Genomic DNA, 20,908 nt, shown 5'->3' with positions numbered 1-20,908 from the left:
GAAGGAGAACTAGTGTGACTAATAAAGCTGATAAAGAGGGAGAAAGGTAGAAGAATATGCAGAGAAGGAGAATGTGCATGGTGAAAAAAACATTTGCACGTGCATCCACTCTAGGCAAAATATATTCAGTGTTTCAAACACAGGATTGCAGTGGGAAAGAAAGTGTACTTAGCACTGTCAGCTTTGTACTTCCAAAAGTCTTTAGAGAGGTGATCAGTGTTGTCTTATATTGGCTGTCCATGATTGTCTTCAGCTGTGGTCTGACTGCACATACTGCTTTTGTTCAAGTGAAGTTCTTTGCTCTCTTTGTCCTAGAGTTATTTTCCTGCCTTAACCTCAAAAGCTGCCCTCCTCCAATCATCTCCAATAAGACTAAATACCACCCTTGCCAGCAGCATACGCTGCCGAAGATATGTCTTAAATTGTTTTTCCTGCTTATTTGTAATTCACTTAGATCTTTTTGTTTCTGTTTGGGTTATCTTATTTGGCAGAAAGATCATGCTTATCATTAGGAAAGGTCATCTGAAAAGATGATTGTTCCTCTGGCACAGACGTGTTTACTCTAGGAATTGTGCCCAAAGAACTTAGATGTTTTGTCTTGTTCAGTTATAAACATTCATTTTAGCTGTTTTTTTGGTCTTGCAGGAATTCTTTATGGCACAATGACCTTAGAGCTTGGGGGAACAGTCAACATTACCTGTGAGAAAACTGGCTACAGTGCAACAATTGAATTCAAACTCAAGGTTAGTAAATGCTGTAAATAGGCACAAAAAGGATAATGAGCATAATGATAATTAAAAAAAAAAATTATTAGGTCACTCCTTAGATATGATCTGATTTAATATGGAATTATCCTTTTGGAAACTGGGGATTTTTCATTTTAACTGCTACATGTCCAGCTATGTGCATCTAGCAAATAGTGATCATTTAAAAAAAAATTGAACTATATTGTCATCTCTTTTCTTAATGTTATTTTTCTGGCTCCAAAGGTTTTGACTGAAACTTACAGTGCTGTCTTCACCTCTGGTGATAACAGATGCAAACATATTGCTAGCTGTGAGAATTTCACAAACAGCTCTAGTGGGGAAAAAGCAAGTCTGTCTTATCTCCAGCAGTGGCACCAGTGTGTGTCCAGGAAAGTGTAAGAACAGGGGAAGTGTTTAGTGATCTGATCAGTGGTTCAGGTATTTTGTGTACGGTTGTTAATATACCTAGGTGATTTTTAATTCCCTAAAATTGTTCAGGGACTTTTTAAGCTCCTGGAGAGCCCTTGGAGGAGAACTCAGACCCAGGTTCCCTCTTCCATCCTGGCTAAAATTTAAGTTGCTTACGACACCTCAAATAACGATGATGCAAAGGCTTTGCTAATGTTTAGATCAGCCTAGTGCCCAGTGCATTATTTTACCTGGACTATTTTTGACACCTTGCCACTCACAAAAGCTAAACAAAGGTTTTTAAACTACTTCTAGATGGCTTGCGCTTCCAAAAAATACATTTGCCATCTTTGAGGCAGAAACTGATTTGAAGCTGAACAAAATGTGGAGAGGGAAACTGTATTCAGTTGAAATGTGTAAGTTAGGAGGCTGTGTTAATTGATATTTTGCCTCATCAGCCCATAGGATACACGTGCAGACTATCAAAAAGGCCGAAGAAAATCCCTGGGAATCATTTTTGTTGTAACTTCTGCACAAGTTAATCTCTAGTAACAAATGGTCCTTGGTAAAGTGGTGAAATTAGTGTAGCAAATGACTATTTCCTCCAAGATATCACTGTGTCACTGTTCTCTGCATTATTTTCCATTTTCTTTCCACGTTTCTTAGACAATGCTTTTGCTCAGCAAATATTTTAAGAAAATACAGCATGAGAACTGTGGTTTTAGACTTGTTTTGGGGATTAAATAGGCAGAAGTTATAATATTAAAAGCCATCAGGGGTGTTTACATCGCATTTCATATGCACTTTTTTCCTTAACACTAAGCAGAAATGCAAAAATAATTTGTTATCAAAATGAACATGAAAGCATTTATTTTTGTTTTGCAGCCTTTTTTGGGTAACAATGACAGTGTTAACCAAATATCAGGGAAAATTAAGCTTGGCAAAGAAGTTCTGGCTATTTTGGAGGGTCACTGGGTAAGTACTGAATTATGGTATTTTATAAATTCTGGCTTTTAGTTGAGACAGGCGAAAATAGCACTTACAAAAAAGACTCAAGTTTAAAAAAAAAGAGTGGATTAAGTACCACTTTTACAGAAAGTATCTCTTTATAGTTAGACAATTCTTAAGAAAGTATGAAATCAACTTGCAACTGTTAAAAGGTGAAGAAGTTGTGCACGTTTTAGTAGTTCCCGAAGAAAATACATTTCAGCTTGTGAAATGTTGTTAGTATATGTGTTAGTATTATGAAGAATTGTTATGGCACCTGCATGAAATGTTTAAATTTGTTTCAGTTCTGGTGAGATGACACTGGCACCACTGGCCATGTTAATGGTTCCATCACATCTCTGCTCCAAGTTAGAACTAGCACAAAGTGCAGAAATTGAATTTTAAAGTTAGTATATCTAATTATTCTTAACTACATGCATCCAAAAGAAAATAAATTCTCGTTACAAAAAAATTGCATATTCCTCTTTTTTGTGTTATTTTGGCACTCTCTGAGATTATTACAATTAAGGTAACTGAATTATATATGTTACAGGACAGTGAAGTTACTATTAGTGACAAGAAGACAGATGTTTCGGAGACATTCTGGAACCCGACATCTGATATCAAGCAGCGTAGATTACCTAGATACACAGTGAAGTTTGAAGAGCAAGATGACTTTGAGTCAGAGAAGTAAGTTCCCTGTTGAACCTTGTATAATTATTTTGACAAAATAAAACTATCATCTTCTCCAAATTATGAACAAATTTTATGGTTTGAACATTAAACAAATTAGGAACAAAATACGGTTTCTTTCCTTCCCATGTTTGCTGTTACTGACCTGTAAAACAAGAAAGCAACACTGTTAAATACAAGGTCGTTATTTACAAACCTTACAATCATAGAGATTCTTGATGGAAATGTGGAAAAAACATATATTACAACACGGTAACATTCTCTTAGAGGTTGATCCCTTTACTTAGCCAATAATTAGGGAAATGTTTGCAATTTTTTCTGTCAACCAAATTGTAACTCTATATATTGCTTGTTTGTCAGGCTTTGGCAACAAGTGACGAGAGCAATAAATAATAAAGACCAAACAGAAGCTACTCAAGAGAAATACGTTCTGGAAGAAGCTCAGAGAAAGAGTGCCAAAGAGAGGAAACTTAAGGGTGAAGAGTGGACATGCAAGCTGTTCGATCAGGATTCAGTCACAGGAGAATGGCACTACAAATATGCTGAGTGAGTCCTGGTGTGCTTGTAACAAAAGCTGTTTGTTAAATACCTGGCAGTGTTGCTGAGTCTCTTGCTGTGGTTTTAGGAGCAAAAGAACTCAGATACATAACTGAGTTCAAACTCATGAAATGTGCAACACAACTTGATATTCCTATTCATGTGCTTTAATTAAAATGCATAATTTTTTAGCTAAACTTGTTAGGCCTTTCACCAAAGAGAGGATGTTAATATGTCACGTTGAAAAGGGAGTGATTGCTAATGCAGGAAATCATGTTTCATGTAACCATTGTACGGAGCTTTTTCTTTTTTGTTTTCATGGTTATGTGCCTCAACAAATTCATGCTGTGTTCTAGCGTTTCTTGGGCATGGCTCTTTGGGATGCATTGTGCTCCTTTCCCCCTGCCCTCCCCAGACTGACCAGTGCAGCTACACAGATTTTTGCAGACTGGAAAATAATGGTACATATGGACATACCAACTGGAAGTCAGAAAAGCCTGTTCTTAATTGAACTGAGCTATTTAATTTGTTATATGTTAGAATGACTCTGAGAGTAACAGGTGTATAGCAGTGGTTAATGCTGGGACCAGGTAGCTCAGCTCAGCTATCAAATACGGCCTGTGCATGAGTGTCTGTGAAGCGCTTTGTGTGATGATCTAGACCAGAAGATGAAGATGCAGCTGCCTCTCTAACTGCTGGGATGTGTTCTTTGTTCTCACCTGCTCTTGCAAGAGTCAACTTGGAGCTGAGCCCTTTGCTAGTGATGATTTTCACAGAACACCCACATTCTCCTGATTCTTTTACAATACCCACCACACTTCTATATTGCAAGGATTGTAAAAGTAAAATATCCAAAGATTATATAATCTGAGTTAAGTAATTCTGAAACTATTGATGCTGGAAGTGTATTCCCATGGCTAAACCTGGGAACGCTTCACCTTTCTGTACAAGAATAGCAATATTGGGGCAGTGGCCTAAGTATATGTATAGGGAAGAGTACAAGAATTCTGAGTACTCTTCATTCTCCAGCAAATTTGCAACCCAGAGGTTTCCTGGAACGAAGCAGGGATTCTGTGTATTTAGGAACTCTCAATAGATTTCTTTTCCATATATTTTCTTGGTTTCTTCTTAAGTCTGTGCAGACTTTTACCACCCAAAACACGCTGCAGCAGGCAATTCCCCATCTAGACTAAATGCTCTGTGAAACACCCTCTCTTGGTTTCCACCTTCGAGTGCTGTTGATGCCTCTTCCTGTTGGAAGAGTTGTGAATAGTCCAGCTGAATAGACTGGCCATACGGTTGAACCCTGTGTAAAACCATCAAGAAAAGTACTGCACTTTAAATCTTTTAGACTATCCCCTGCAGCTTTGAGACCTATCTTGTTAATCTGCGTTATTTCTTGTTTCCTTGGGGCCTTGTGGTTCAACCATGTGCCACAGAAATTTTGCTGTGTGCTAGAAAGCAGTCTGCACTGTCAGCAGTCCCTGGAAGAAACTTCTGTCTCCTTTTATGCATATAATGCCGGCTCACCACCTGGTCCACACAGAGAGCAGTTTTTTACGCTTACTTTGAAAGACGTGTTCAGTGAGCTGTGGCATTTGTTCAAGTATCTGGATTATGGGTTTAGGCATCTGGATTACAGATACAAAAGACCTTTGGGAGAGCAATGCCTTGTTCTTACCTGTTTACCTTAGATGACATTTAATTCAAGTCAGGTTAAACCAAGATGTATATGCAGGTCTACGTTCACAACATCTGAAACAGCTACAAACGTTTTAAAAGGCGTACAGGAGGAGATGAAAGGAAATCCATGCTTAATCTACTCTCACTAAAGCTGTGCTTCAGAATGATCTTCATGCAGCTGACTTACAGTTTCTGTCCTGAAAAGGCTGTAATCAGTGGGGATGTCGGTCTTTGCCTTTGGCTGCTTGTTGTTCTCCAGTGAGCTATGTGACTTTTGCTTTATTTATTTTTATTTTTTTTTAATTCTTTACCAACCTGTACTTGGAAAAGCACTCAAGTCAGAACAAGCAAACTGTACATAGCTCATTAGTGTCTCTTGAAACCAGTCTTGATTATGATTAGCCACTTCTGGATGAAAACAGGTTTGAGGTGACTGATTCTTAACCTCTCCTTCCTAGGCATCTTTTAAAAGAAAAAAAAAAAAAAAAGGCAAAAAAAAAAGCAGCCCATAATGACAGTAATTCACAAAATACCCTGATTTTCCTGTAGTTCTAAAATAGTAACTGTACCTTAAGCAGAAAACTTCTCCATGTTTCACAACTACATATCACGTGCCAGATAAATTCATAATGATATTGTTGGTTAATACAATAGCTTGTACTTTTACCAGCTGGCTGACGGTTTGACCTGAATGTGAAGTTTATTTTTTGGCTCTCTTGGCCCTTCAGGTTAGGACTGGGCTATAGGTGGAAGACAGGATCGCTTACTCCCTGTCTGACTTCTGTGTAAGGAGAAAGCACTTTAACCTGTTCATACCAAATAGTTTCTCAGCAGGAAAATATTTAGTATTTAAATTGGTGTGGTATTAATCAGTTATACTCGCTTTGTTTAGTACCAGACCATGGGACCCTTTGAATGATATGATCCAATTTGAAAAAGACGGCACCATCCAAACAAAAGTTCGACACCGGACGCCAATGGTATGTTCCAGTTCTGTTAGCAGCTGCAGCAAGATCCAGGGACTTGTATATATTGCATTATGTACATAAAGGTCATCAAAGCATTGGGAGCGGTAGGGAATTCTATTGTTATGCTACAGAAATGTAGTTTACCCCATCCGTAGTCCTTCACTTCTGTGTTGCATCCTAAGCAGTAGAGATTACTTGATTGGATAGGAATATAAAATATGCAAACCTGAACTCAACAGTTTAATGTGTATTTTCCCTTAAATGGGAAGATGCACAAACTTCAGACTGCTTATACATCAAAAATTTTAACTTGGACTTCTACTAGATATTGTGCTTTTAACTATTACTATTGGAATGTGCTGCTTTGCTACAGTTCTGGTTCTTTGGAAACAATACGTAAGTTTCTCAATTGTAGGTTAGTGTTCCAAAAATCAAACGAAAGCCAGCCAGTCAGAAGAAAGGAGAGTGTGGTTTCTCATCCCCGGAGCCTGATAACCAGGATTCCTCTGGGAGTGAAGGTAGGAAAAGATACATTTGCATACAGAAATAATAAATGTATTTGACAGTGAAATAGAGTTCTGTAGTCACACACGCTTTTCTTATTTCAATGTTTGTATTGTGAAATAATGCATGCTTTAGATCATGGTTCTATTCCACATTCTGGAAAAAAACAAAAGGAGCAGAGTGGCTCACGGTTTTAATTGCAAACTGTCCTGTCCTTTTCAACATCAGTATGTAGTGTAGGTAGGCTTAAGTGCTGCACATATTTAGTATCTGGGAAAAAAAATCATGTTTGTAAATTCTTTTCTTTCTTAAAACAAGATGAATTGTTTTAATTTGTAGATCAGTATGTTGCTAGAAGGCAGATTTTTGATGTTGATAATGCTTGCAGAAATTAAACAATACAGTGAGTGATTTAAAATATTTCAAGCACTTAAGTTGGTGTCCTTCTGTGCTATAGGTGACTCTGAAATAAAGCTTTAGTTTTCAGTAGAAGCTTAGTTAGAAAACTCCTCATTTTTGCAAGTGGTTTAGTTTGTCATTAGTACTTCGTTCCTTTTTGACTTAGCAGTCACTTCTGTGAATTACATCTGGCTTTTATACCTTTCCAGCGCAACTTCTGAAGCATAATACAAGAATAAGGAAAAAAGGGACAGACCTTGGTGAACTGCAGAGTGCCATTGAATCTATAAAGGAAACACAAGAAGACATTAAGAGGTAGTATTAAGTAAAATGCTTTAAAATGGTTTAGAGAATACTAATTTTCTAGCTTTTTTTTTTTTTTTCCTTGGAGGCTGGTATGTATATTTCTGCATTAGAGCTTCTATGTCTATAAACTACCCTTCTTCCTAAATGTTGATTGCTCGTTGATGTTTCATAATTTTCCTCGAAAAGTGTCTTCTGTGAGAACCCGTAACATACTAGAAAATGGCAAATTGTCTAGATTGTAATTTACAGGATATTATTTTCTATCTTACAGGGACATTATGGCTCTACGAAATAGAGTCACTTCTAATTCGCCACCTGTGGACTACCATTTCTTGCAGTTTAAGCACTATGTCTTCATTTTACTCGTGGTTCTGCTACAGCTTATCATTAATTTCTTGTTCAAATAGGAAGTGTGAACAAGGGCCTTTCTGAGCTGGAATGATGGAACTGTTACTGGGGACCATATTTTAAGTTGGACTTTAAATGATGCAATATTATCTAAAAGAGCCCTGTAGCAACAACTTACAGAACTTTGCCTCAGCATCCATGGTTCAGAATCATACTCCCGTCTACCCAGTTGAAGTAAGAATTGTGTAAGTGCCAGTACACTCTTGCTCCTGGTGTGTGCCTCCGTCTCGCAGACATATGACATCAGCCTTGTGTTTTGTATTATGTCACATGCTGTACTGATGAATCTCCACCACAGAATAGATGAAGTTAAAAATTCAGAGGTCAGACCCTGTAGGTAGAATGTGACTCCTGTTACTGTAGAATGATAAACGAGCATACTTTGTTACATTTATACTTACCATTTTTGTAACAAAGGAACTTTTGAAGTAGCCAGCAGTTTTTGTAAATGGCTTTGGGTGTTTGGAAGTAAACTTTTGTTTAAGGTCAAACAAATACATTGTTATACAAAGATAACGAGTGTTAGGAACTGGCAAGTAAAAAGCTAAAGTCTTTGGGAATTCTGCAATGTAATGTCCTTGATTTGTTTTGAAAGTATGAGTTTTTATCCTGAATTACTATAGTGGCTTGTGAGCCAGTTGTTTTATTTTTATATTTTTAAAACTTCAGATTCTGCATAAAAACATTCCTGCATCTACTGTACAGAGCACGTTTTTAACAGTACAGCACTGGGGAAGATACTGTCTTGGTCAGCTCTCTCTCATGAATTGCAAATGTCAAGGATTTATAGTATGTTTGTAAGTCTTGATAAATCTGCAGCTTTGGATTTACACTTGTGTATGGCCATGTCACAGTAAGCAGGCAGACTGCTGATGCCAGGACTCTCTCCTTATTTTTGAAACAAAATGTGAAGATGCAAATGTGTGCTTAGAATGTAGCTTGAGTTGAACCTCCCAAAGGCAGACGATGTAGAATAGAATTCGGGTACCATCATGAGTTCCCTTGCAAATGAAAACATGTGTGCTTACAAGGGGAAAGTCTTCAGAAATTGTGGGATGGCTAACACCACACATATCAAAACAAATGAGAGTGAAATGCTAAGTCTCTGTTAAATTCCACCTTACCGCAGTATATACTACCTAACAGAACACATGGATGCTCCTATTCATTATGCTGTAGCCATACAAAGTAATGTGAAGCTTAAGTTTCAAATTAAAACCAGGGTTTCTAACATTTTTATTTGAAGAAATATATGCATGTATAGAACTTGTAAAATTCTAGCAAAACAAATTTAGTGCCAGTGTTTATCTGGTGAATTCCTTATGCTAGTCAAGCGTACCAAGTCAAAAAGGGGCTGTAGTATTGTAAAGGTACTCTCAGTAACCCACATGAGACAACATGAGGATGAGCGGCACAATGCAAAGGGCAGCCAAGTTTGTTTTCAGAGGGTTCTCTCAGAAATCAAATCCATCCCAGGCAGTGGAACAGTTCAAAGGTCACTTTTGGCTTTATGCCATGGCCCCGTTGTCCCTCTGCCTCGGGCAGCCTCCCTGACTCTCCAGGTGATCTACCTTTCTGTTCTGCATCAGTCTCACCCAGTGTTTAGTGAAATTACTATTTACTTGTTGTTTGTCAGTCTGGCTCCTATGTTTCTGTGGCTGACATCTTCACACACCTCCACTTCTGCTTTATCTTTCCCCTTCTTTGGGCCTCAGCTAGGTGAAAGTTTATTGCTTAAACAGTCAACTCCAGCTTATTTCTTACCGCTTCATATTAGCATAGTTTGGTCTTGAATCATTTTCTGGAACGCAGTACCAGAACCAGAGTGATCTTGTATGCGTTGGCAAGACCAAACTTGATTGGACTTCTATTATATCTACTGCTGATGAGGTAAAATTTGTGTATATATTTTAAGAAATGAAAAAAAAAAAAAACCAAACAAAAAACAAACAACCCAAACCCCTAAGTTAAGTCTCTAAACAGAAGCTGAAATTGTTAGCCATGTATAAAATAGTATAAAGAAAGCAGAATATAATAGCATTAATTTAACATTCTCAGCCTGGAATTTGGCCATTCATTATCCCATTCAAATGTCAAAGCTTCACCTGTCTTAAGATCTGTTACAAGCCTTTAAGCATACTCTGTGCATGGGAGTAAAGAGGAAATGAGTGAGAATTTGGGCAATAACTTCAATCCCCTAAAATAATACTCTGCTAAATTTGTGGTGCTGAAACTCTTGATGGATAGTTACAAGCTTTTATCTCCTTTGTAAACAGAAATGTCCTTCTGCCATTTCACTTTTTTTTTTTTTTGTTTTTTAAATCACTTCTGTTCAAGATCAGTTAATGACACAGTCTGCATGTATTTTTACACAGACTGCATTGTATTAAGTGTGGATTTGACGCCGCCAGCTGGCTGGCAGCGCGGTGTTGGACAGTGTCGGACTAAACAGATACTCCACATCTGAAATTCATGCTCAGCTCAAGACACGTAGAAGACTTGAATAGAGCGAGACAAAAAGTCTGTGCTTATTTTCTTTTACAATTTATTTTTTAGAGTTTAATTCTGTTGTAAAAGTGGTTTTAGTGATGGTCCAGAAAGGTAAAGGATATATGATGAAACTTTTTGAAAAGTTCTGCTTGACTGTATGATTAGATAACTTAAATTCTAAAAATTACATTGAAAACCTAGTAATTCCTAGTTTTGCTGGGTTTTGTATGATGTTCCCTCATGTGAATAGAACAAAGACATTTCTTGCCTGATTTTTACAGTACAGCTGGTGAAAAGTGTGTATGAAGCCTTTTCTTTAGCGTGTCACCACTGTCCTGCTTAACCATGATGCATAGCTGATCTTGAATATTATGTACTTAAGACTGAGCTCTGCACGTAGCTATAAAAATTGGTTGTTCATTTTGCTGTTGTTTAAGGGCTGTAGCCTCCCCCTAGTTTTTAAAGTTTAAAACAGCACTTGTTTTCACTTTTGATTTACAAATCTTGTTTTGTTTGGTTTTTTTCTTGTACAGGAAATATTTTCAGAATTTGTTACCACGTGGTTTTGTTGTTTTGGTTGGGTTTGTTTTTGGTTTTGTTGTGGTTTTTTTTTTTTTTTTCAAATGCACTCTAAGCCTTTAATTTGCCACTTAGGTACAGATTGCCTAGTTAGGTACAGATGGCCTAAGGTAAGAAAAAGTAAATATGCCATGTGAAATGTAGCAAGTATCAGTTTCAGCAGTAGATGATGTTTCTTGCATTTCACATGTTGATTCCTTTTAGTTACTTAATGAGGGTATAGCCTGGCTGTTTCCCCAGCCCCCCCCAATTAAATCTCATAAGTTATTCAAAAGGTTGTCCCATAAAATGTAGCCATGGTGGTGTCTTCCCTTGTTTGTTTTTCGTTGCCCTCCTGTGCCTTTGCGAATTTTATTTATTTATTTTTTGTTGTTGCTAGGCTGGTGTTTATGAAACAGACTTTGGATTCAAGGGTTCATATAGTTTCTTAAAGGCTATTACTTCACCACTGTTTGTGTAAATAACATAAGAAGGATTCTGTACATCTGAAAGTTTTAATTATTGTTATTTCAAGGGTATCCTCAACTCAGAAAATTTTGCAGATATTCAAGTATTGTAAACAGTGCCTTCTTGATGGGTTTCTTGCTGTTCCGAGACATGTAAAGAAGATTTGTCAAGTTTGTGCCATGTGTAACATCTGACCTTTTGTGAGGGCTTTTGTGTTTGAAAACTCACTTTCCTGCTTCGTCAGACTCTGACAAAAAAAAAAAAATAACCCAAACAATAAAATCCACTATTAAACAAATTAAATTATTCCCTCTTCTGGCCGGTGAGCCGCCAGTGCAGAATTTCTGGCGTTTTGATGCAACTGAGCCGCACGACTTTGTAGTATTACAGAAAAAGCCATAAACAAAATAACAGCTCCCAGACAGGTTATTTTGGCTTTTTTTTTTTTACCCTTGAGGGCACTGCCCGAGAGGGGGAGAGGCCCCTGCCCGCCGCCGCCCTCTGCCCCTGGCCCGTCACAGGCCTTTCCTTTGACCAAGCGGGAAATTCAGTCTTCACCACACTGCGCCCGCCCCTGCCCCTCTCCGTTTGTATCTGCTCGGTCGCCGCCGTTCCCGTTTGTTTAAAGGGGTCTGAACTGTTCCCGGGGCTGAGGCCGGCCCTGCCCAATAAAGACGTGTATCCTCCAACGCCCCTCAGCTCTCTGCGCCGCCTTCTCCCGAGCCCGGGCCGCGGCCTTCCTCTCGCAGCGCCGCGCATGCGCCTCCCTCCGCCATGGCTGCGGGGCGGTGCGCGCAACCGGAAGGAGCGCGGCGGCGGTGCGTGGCCATGGCCGTGACCATGGCGCGACGGCCGGAGCCGGGGCGGTTGGCGCAGGAGGCGGCGGCGCTAGCGGGGGCGGTGCGCGGCGCCCTGGGGCCGCGGGGCGGGCGGGCGCTGCTGGTGCGGCCCACCGGCCAGGCCCTGCTGACGCGGGACGGGCGGCGCCTGCTGGAGGCGCTCAGCCTGGAGCCGCCGACGGCCAGGTACCGCGGGGGGGCGGACGGGGGCCGGGCCGGGCGGGGCGCGGTTCCGCCTAACCGCCCGTGTGCCCGCAGGATGATGGCGGCCTGCGCCTGCAGCCACAGCGCCGCGACGGGGGACGGCGCCAAGACGTTCGTGGTGCTGCTGGCCGGCCTGCTGGGCGGCCTGCGGGCGGCGGGAGGCGGCGGCGGCTTGCGGCGGGCGCTGCGGACCTTCGAGGTGGAGGTGCTGGAGCGGGCCGTGGCGCAAGGCCTGCGGCGGCACCTGCTGTCGGCTCTCCCCGGGCGGCAGGGGGAGGCGGGCGCCCTGGAGGCGCTGCTGGAGGCCTACCTGGGCGGCCGGCTGGGGCCGGGAGAGCGGCGGCGACTGGCCCGGCTCTGCGGGGAGTTGTGCCGCCGCTGCTGCGGCCCGGCAGCCGCCCCCAGCCCGCAGGTGCTGAGCCTTCTCGGCCGCCGCTTCGCGGAGCTGCACGCCGCCGTGGCCGGCCTCCCCCTGGCCAGCTCCAGGGTCCTGCCCGGGCTCGTCCTCCGCAGGGACTTCGCGGCCTATTGCCCGGCGGGAGGGGACCTGCGGGCCGTGCTGGTCACCGAGCCCCTCCGGGCCCCCCTCACGGCCCCCGGCGTGGAGTTTGTTGTCGACTCCGAGGGTCAGTATCAGGCCTCCCTGCGCTGGAGCTCAAGCAGGACGGAAGCCTTAATGAAACACTTGCAGAGCAACAATGTTAAGCTGTTACTGTCGAGCGTGAAGCAACAGGAAGTAGTTATCTACTATGCAAAATTATACGGTGTGTCTGTGGTAGAGTGCTTATCGTCAGAAGAAATGGCCCTTATCCGTGAAATCACAGGCGTCTCGCCTTATGCACCTTTTGGTGATGACATACACAGAGAAATCCCTGAAACCGCAGTGGCAGCGTTTTGCCAGCCCTTGCTGCTCGGCTCACAGAGGTGTGTTCACGTTGGTTTCACCAGCGTGTGTGCCTTTCAGCCCCATTGCTTAATTCTTTGTGGGCCGGTCGATGGTGTTAATGAGCAACATGCTGCTGCTTTGCAAGGGGCTTTTACAATGCTGCAGCAGCTATTTAAAAGAGTTGATCAGAGGGAGGAATGCAGAGCAGAAGGTGAAAGCCAGAATGAAGCCACTGGTGTTGACAGCTGGCATTCTTCAGCTACTCAGAAGCAACTCGTAACAGAAGATATTTCTTGTAACAGTAATCAGGTTTCTGAACAACAACTGAAAACACACAAGGGTGAAACAGAGACCCAAATGGTAGATCCTGACTTGCAGGGAAGTGACAGTCCAGCATGTGCACAAACAAACTTGCAAATACTCTCAAATCCCACCTCGCGCATCAAAGAATTCAGTGTTGCCACTGAAGGAGATGGGTCTTCAAGAGACGTACAGAAATTGTGTGCAAACTGCGAGCGTCTGGGTGACTCGCACGAGAACTGTAAAAGCGATTCACTTGTGGCCAATCAAAAGAACTACAGCACTGCTGCATCAGCAGCAGATGATGCTAATGTAGTCACTGTGTGTGAACGCCTAGATGTTGGCAAAGATCTAGAGAAAACAAGTTGCAATATAGTTCCACTTAAACATGAAGAGAGTTGTGTAAGTATTGCACAGAATTATTCTAACATCCTCATAGAAGCAGGATCAGTTTTGCCAGTAGGAGGTTACTTTGAAATTCTCTTACACTATTATATTCAGCACTATGCAAAACAGTTTCAGCAGTCAGAGGTAACTGTCATATCTAATGTAGTAGCTGATGCTTTGCTAAGTATTCCCAAGGCCTTATACAGGACAACAGAACAAAACAGCTTTACCAAATTCTATCTAAAAGCCATAAATGCCCTCAGAAAAAATCAGCCACTGCCTATGACCGAGAAAGGCTTAGAATCAGTGTATTGCAAATACCAGTTAGTTGTTTCAGTTCTTCATTGTGTTACAGAGCTTCTCTCCATAGATTTAATAATTGGTGTTAAGCAGCCACTGCAAAAAATTGAGGATAATGACTCAGAAGATGAATTCTGAAATCATTAATAAAGAATGTTTTGATAACCTGTTTTCCTGTGTCTTCTTGTCAAACAGGCGTGTGTCAAAATTCAGTGCTAGGGACAAAAAGATACCTTTTTAGGCCCAGAGATCTTGCATGCTTCATTCCTCTTAAAAGAGAAGGAATAAAAAGGCTGACCAGCTGAGATGTGTGGCAAACTGGGTTGTGAACAGCACAAACTTGAAGTTTCAAACGTGAGAAAGTGTAGCTGATTTCCACTGCAGAAGATCTTTAATGCCTTCTCCATCCATATGCAGAGGAGCCTGTGTACATTCTAGCCAAGGGTGAAATTTGCCTCTTTTGGAAGGTTGAGTATTTATTCAAGTTAGATGCAATCAGTTTTCATGGCACTTTAGAAGTTGCCAGCGTGACACGAGCCACTGAACTTGCAGGTTGTAAGCAAGGGTTTTTTTTAGCCTTCATAATAAGCTGGATTGAATGTTATTTTAAATAAAAGTATTTTTTTATATATTGTGGTTTTGAATAGAATGGGAAAAATATAACTTGTTAGCCTGTTCAGCGCTGGGGCAGGCAGTGGTGGTACGCCATTGCAGTATATCCCAATGAAGAATTTTCTCGTCCGATAGGAGATGCAGCATTTTCATCCTCCATTATGTTCACTTCAGTCAAACTAGTAGTTAAGAATAATTTAATATTGTGACTGGCTGGCATGTGCTCTGGCAAATTAGTTTCTGTGACATTACTTAACTATTAATTTTAACTATCCTCTGTTGCATTGTGCTGCTGCTATAAAGGGCTGTGTAATCATAGGAAAAGTTGACTTTGAACATTCAAGATTTTCTTCTGCGTTTGGTTTTTTTGTTCTTCCCCCCAGGATTTTCACCCTAATATGATTTACTTTAAGCTCAGTATCACCTGCATGTCAATGTACCTCCTTTTCTGCTGTGTCTTAACTTCAGTTTTGCTGTGGGAGGTTTTGAGTAACTGAACAGCTGCAGCTGATAATGATATCACATTGGTTCTCTATGTGCCATTGCCAGTATTGCGTAATACTTAGAATAACTGGATTATTTTTTTTTTATTCTGCCATTAAATAAAATTTAGTGAGGTTATTTAAAATCATAGGCACAAATCATGTTTATCTGCTATACCTGAGATGATTACAACTGGAAATCAGATTTTTTTCCCCATTAATTTATAGGGAAAAGCTGTTGCTTCCCTTTTTCAGTTTCTGCAGAAGAGCCTATCTACTACAGTTGTTTCAGGTGTTTTGGCAGCAATTCTTTGTTTGACTACAAATTTGCCTTGAAAGTTTATATATATTCTTGGTAATATAAAATATTGTAATTTTTTTTTTCCCTAATACACTCTTTCAGGAATCTGCATGAAAAACAGAGAAACTCAGTGTTCACTAGAGCGATTTCTTTAATGAAGGACTAGGGAGAGTAATTATTATTTTTTTTTTTTTTTAGAATCATTTTTGGTGGGTGCAGAGATTGGGGAGAATTAAACATGGAGGAGAAGAAAGAAAACCACGGCTGCTTGCCCAGACAGCCTCGGGGCTGCTTGGGAGCTTCCACCAGCCCTGGCACTTCGGCAGGCACTGTGTTTTAACTTTGCAGTGAGCTGCCGGGACAGTTTTGCTCTTGCATAAGTTTCTGCATACTCTGTTCAAACTGCTGACCAACTTGTTGGCCAAAGATTAATGATTTGCTTCGTGGTCATTTAACAACTGCGGTGCAGAGCGCGTGGAGCCTGGCAGCAGTGGGGGTTGTCTGCAGAAGCTGCTTTTGTATTCTGCAGCAAGGTGCTCTCTAAATACAGGTAAAATAAAGAGAATACTGTATCATTTCACATTATTTTGTACCAGTTGCACATCTGCACACTTTCAGATTTACTGCTGTTCTTTGAAAAAGGTTAAAACAAAAATATTTTGTTATGTGAACGGCCTCCTGGCTGTTCGATTTAGATTGTGTCATTTGTATCAAGGAGAAAAAGAAAGTCCAAAATTTTTATTATACACAAAACTCTTTGGTATGCCAGAGACAGTTATGTAAAACTTCTTTTTCTGACCTGCTTCTGGTGAAACCGCTCAAGTCTGAAGACTCATTGAGTCAGGTGCTACATTTCATTGACTTCTCTGTCCTTTTATATTTTGTGAATGATCAGTTTTCCCTTTTGAACTACTGAGTCCCTGTTTAGTGCAGAGAACTGAGAACATGGCACACCTTTCCCTTGTTGAGGAATGTCCCTTCTTTGTCCCAGACTGCTGGGGTGATGCTTGTTCAGGACACGGCTGTTTGGTTTCCAGGCCTGGAGTCTAAGCACATTACGGGATTTGCACTGGCTCAAGGGAAAAAAAAAAAGGCATTAACTTAGACTTTGCGGAGTAGAGCAGATTTACTTCTGGATTCAGCTCTTTCTTATCTTTATGAGTCTTCTCTAGTAATTAGCCTGGAAGTGTAATCGTGAACTAATCTTAGAAAATATTTTGGGATCGCTGCTGTCCCATCTACTCTTCCAGCGAGGGGCTGTTTGCAGCCCTGCGGAGCGGGACAGTCTGCCTTCCGGGCTGCGGCTCGGGCACTGTCAGCGCCGTTTCTCCTCTGCTGGGGTTTCCGACCCGCTTCAGCCGCTGCCCCCGAATGCAAAGGCTGTGGTTACCCTGTCGCCCTCCGTGGCTTGATACTGCTCGTCGATACTTAAGCTTTAGGTATGCAATTGTTCATGCAGCTATCCCGAATTTTAAAGCTATCCATAAATGTTACTTTGCCTTTGACAGGGGGCAAGGGGACAATTCTAAGGGTGATCTCTTGACACAGTGTCAGGGACAGGGGGGTTATCTGGGGCAGCTGGGAAGAATATGTTTACTTGGTCAAAACCACAGGGAGAACTGTTTGGGCATGCACTAAGGTTGTAAGAGCCTATGGGTTTTTCTTCTTGCACTGTTTCCCAGAGATTATTTCTATTTTGTGCTATTATTCTATTATTTTTATATTTCTAAATACGGATTGGCCTCCACACAAAGTGAAAGTCAGGTGAATGTAGACGTGCGTGGACTCAGGTCCAAACTCAAAATATGATGTAAAGTACAGGGAAATGAATGGTAATAGCCTAAAACTAAAAGAATGGTTTTAGAAAAACCTTGATATTTAACTCTCCTTTCTGCAGCCCTTAGCAAACCTATATTCTACCCCACGTGAAATTCGTGACGATATTTTGAAGGCCCCAGCCACAAGGAATGTGGGTGTATTGTAAGCAAGGTAATCCCATTTGTCGGGTAGCAAGTTCACATATACAGGCAGGTGGTTTCTTTTTTTTTTAAATTAAAAAAAAAAAAGCCAACAGGTTTTAAGCTGCATGTATAGTAATGTATAGTGAGATTAGGTTGAAACTGCAGCCTGCACACAGCCCTTGAGAACAGGAATAAGCTATTTAGATGACAAGGACGCATTGGTTTTCTTTGTTGATTTGGGGGGGGGGTCGGGTCTCGACGGACTTCCACCGGTGCTGGGGCCACACCGAGACAGACGCTGTTCCCCAGTCTCCCTCCAGCTGCCCTCCCCCATGGCCGGACCCCGGCAGCTCCATGTTCAGCACCTTCCCGGGCTCTCCGTGTTCATCTCCGCCGACACCAGCTCCCCTTTTACCAGACGGGCATTGCTTAACTTCTTTAGTGGAAGTTATGCAACCTAAATATGGCCTTATATTTGCATCCGTGCTCACTTGATTACTGACCTTAAGCCTTTTTGGCAGATATACAGAGAGTATCGCTAATAGGAACCAGTTGCAACAAAGAGTATTTGTGACACAACAGGGAACGGTGAGGGAGTAGAGGAGTGCAGTATTTTGTTCAGGAGCGTAACTGTATAGTGGCATGACTCTGTTAATTTTATATTGTTTCTGTTCTTATCTTTATAACTCATCTTCCAGAATCCACAGGTGGGTGATTAATCATACCACGTGAGAAGATTAAGGAAGATTAAATTCTTCACTTGCATATATCGCCTGGACTTCACTGGAATTGCGTTCATCTGAGCCTGTACTTAATTTGCTTTTTGTTACATAACAAATCTGCTATTAGCAGCAGAGACTTCCATTTTTTATTACTAGATTTATTTCTATGCTTGTTTACGTTAATCTGTCCCCTTGTGTCTTTTTTGGCGAGGTTCTTTTAAATCTTGTGTTAAGAGAGAAACTATTTCAATGTTTAGTTGCAAAAATCTCTTTAGTTTAATTATCTTGAAATCGAAGAAACTTCTCTTTGTCACCAGTAAAACCAAAGATTAAATACTTGCTTTATGTACTATGCTATTTATTGCATTATTACTATTAAGACTGAGCAAACCGAGAGAGTAATGTCTGGATTTATTAACAGTAGCTTTGGAAATGTGTTGGCTGTAATTAACACGATTATCATTTTCAGTAGCATTTTGTGTAAGGTGTCATTTGTATTCTGTTAATGAAACTAAAAATAGATGTTTGGATCTAGGATTACACAAATTACTTCCCTCTGAGAATATTAAACTAATAATTACTTCCAGGAATATGAATTTTAATTTTAGCATTTCAAAACTAAAAATAATGATAACAAAAATGTAATAGATTGAATTTATAGTAGCTCCTTCTTTATTATATGATTCAATAGAAAACTTAGACTTTGGCAGCAATGCTTATTCCTTTGATAGATAGAGCAGTCCACTCTTTTTAAAAACAGTCCTGGCAAAAAGAATACAAAATAGTTTTTTGTAGGAAAACCGTTCCTGCTGGTTCAGCAGGCAGCTTATTTCTCATGGAATCACCAACAGATAAAAGAACTGTTACGCTGAGGCTTTGGTTCAGTGCGGGATTAAGGGCACATCAGTAATATTGCTTCCTGTGTGGCTGCGTCGTAAGCCACCTACAGCAGAGCTCTCTATAAAAGATAATATTTCCATTTAAGGTATTTAAAAAAAGGTATTGTTTTACCGAACACAATCTCTAACCCGTTCTTTTTTTGAGATTCCCAGTAAAACAATCCAGCATGGTGATCTTTTTTTTTTTTTTTTTAATAATAATTGTGACCTACTTTCAGTGGGTGTCTTCATTTTCCAGGCGAAGCATCTGATCAAATATTACCTTAAAATGTAAATGCAGGGAGTGAACACATGGCAGGGATTTCTCTGTGTGGGGGGTGAAGAGGAAGCTCCAGATGAGAGTTACGTCCGTGGAGATTTTAACATTAGACTTGATACGTGTCTGGTATCATGTATGAGGATTATATTTAGGCTTTTGGAGCAGTGAAAGTCATTGTAGAAACTGCTGGATTGTATTCACAGGGCAAATAAATTGCATAGGGTCTGTTTCCTAAAACCAGACATACTCCAAGGCTCTTGATTTCCGATACAGTGCTGAAAAAAGTACAGAATAGTTACGTAGTGCTGCAAAAAAATTTAATCTGTTGTCAATGTTGACTGTAATGGAGATGTGTATTGGCACTGAGGGGTTTTTAGTGTACTGGTCTTAGGAGTACCGTCCTGAGGACCAGTGCCCCACTGCCATTCCCGTTGGTGGTTCTGCCCTGGGGCTCTGGCAGTTATCTGTTGCCTCACTTTCCTGCTTTTCTAGTACATATCGCTTCAAGTAAGCTGTTGTTTCAGTGTGACTGGTGCGCTTTTAATACGTAGAACAAAATAAAGGGCATCTTATTTAATTCCGGGATTGATGAATTTGTGTATATGTGTCCTTTCTTCATAACTTACACATCTAAAAAGAAAAGTTTAGAACTGTGGTACTGTAAAGACAATTTTTAGTAAGAAGTACCCAGCAGTACTTCCCATTATGAAAGTCAGTGTTCAGCACTTGTAATTCGGCCTGGGTGCTCTCTCTGCCCACGTTCTACAAGGAGTGACTGCTTCCTGCTCACCTACCTGGGAAACGTTGGCCAAGCAGTTCAGTTGTATCCAGAAAACAAATTAGAAAAGATACTTTGTTTTGCCTTCATTTTGTACGATGGATCTTTTATTTGAGATTCTTTGCAATCCCTTTGCTTCACTGTTGGGAGCACAGTTCTCTACTTCTTCTCTACTGAGAGAGCTGGAAGGAGGTACGAACCAGGGAGCAAAAAGGATCTGAACCCAAATCCTCTGTGAGATAATGTGCTGCTGGGCCGCCTCCTCACTAGGTTCACTCTAGTGACAATGTACATACTGAAAAACCAAAAGCTCCTCAGTCATGTATAACACGAGTCCTGCTGTGACGAGCCTCGATGTGACACAGTTCTGCCTACTTTATGGGTGAATTTGGCCAGCTCAGTAAACCTTGCAAGCTGCGATGTAGGTCCAAGTGGAGGGGTTTTGTGGCATTTCCAAACAACTGGTGTTTATAATACAGTGGGTATCAGAAATCAGAATTTTTAGTATGTTCCCTGTAATCTGAGACATTTTTATGAGCTTGGTGAATTTTTCATTGAGGCAGTTTTTAAGACTTGGTGGTTATTAGCAAGTATTATCAGCACCATTTTGTTCTAGGACGCCCCTCTATTTCGAAAGTTTGCCACCTTGGCTATAATCCTAAGTGTTCCAGAAGATACATGGCTTGGATCTATGAAGAAGAGCCAATTCGTGTTCCAGAAGATACATGGCTTGGATCTATGAAGAAGAGCCAATTCTTAATCAAGCATAGAGCAGGAAATTTTCTCCTCGTGTTTCATTGCTTCTACTCTCTGCTTGAGTGTA

The 20,908-nt window shown here is 40.9% G+C and overlaps 2 protein-coding genes across 2 annotated transcripts in view; both read left to right on the top strand.

The window, feature by feature from the left end:
* Positions 1 to 11,844, top strand: part of OSBPL8 (oxysterol binding protein like 8) — a 66,069-nt gene extending 54,225 nt beyond the window's left edge. Inside the window, exons 17-24 of the mRNA XM_082498826.1 lie at positions 646 to 743; positions 2,040 to 2,129; positions 2,695 to 2,831; positions 3,195 to 3,380; positions 5,947 to 6,034; positions 6,438 to 6,540; positions 7,135 to 7,240; positions 7,503 to 11,844. Of these exons, the coding sequence (XP_082354952.1) occupies positions 646 to 743; positions 2,040 to 2,129; positions 2,695 to 2,831; positions 3,195 to 3,380; positions 5,947 to 6,034; positions 6,438 to 6,540; positions 7,135 to 7,240; positions 7,503 to 7,638 (944 nt within the window). The 3' untranslated portion in view covers positions 7,639 to 11,844. The remainder of the gene's footprint in view (positions 1 to 645; positions 744 to 2,039; positions 2,130 to 2,694; positions 2,832 to 3,194; positions 3,381 to 5,946; positions 6,035 to 6,437; positions 6,541 to 7,134; positions 7,241 to 7,502) is intronic.
* An 85-nt stretch (positions 11,845 to 11,929) lies between these two features.
* BBS10 (Bardet-Biedl syndrome 10) lies at positions 11,930 to 14,209 on the top strand (the record flags this gene model as incomplete). Its single annotated transcript, XM_082489006.1, has 1 exon — positions 11,930 to 14,209. The coding sequence occupies one exon, from the start codon at positions 11,930 to 11,932 to the stop codon at positions 14,207 to 14,209; it is 2,280 nt and encodes a 759-aa protein (XP_082345132.1).
* Positions 14,210 to 20,908: the final 6,699 nt, after the last annotated feature.

This window comes from Vanellus vanellus, assembly GCF_965231255.1.
Source record: "Vanellus vanellus genome assembly, chromosome: 1".
Classification (NCBI taxonomy): Eukaryota; Metazoa; Chordata; class Aves; order Charadriiformes; family Charadriidae; genus Vanellus; species Vanellus vanellus.
This window is presented reverse-complemented; position numbering and strand designations above follow the sequence as displayed.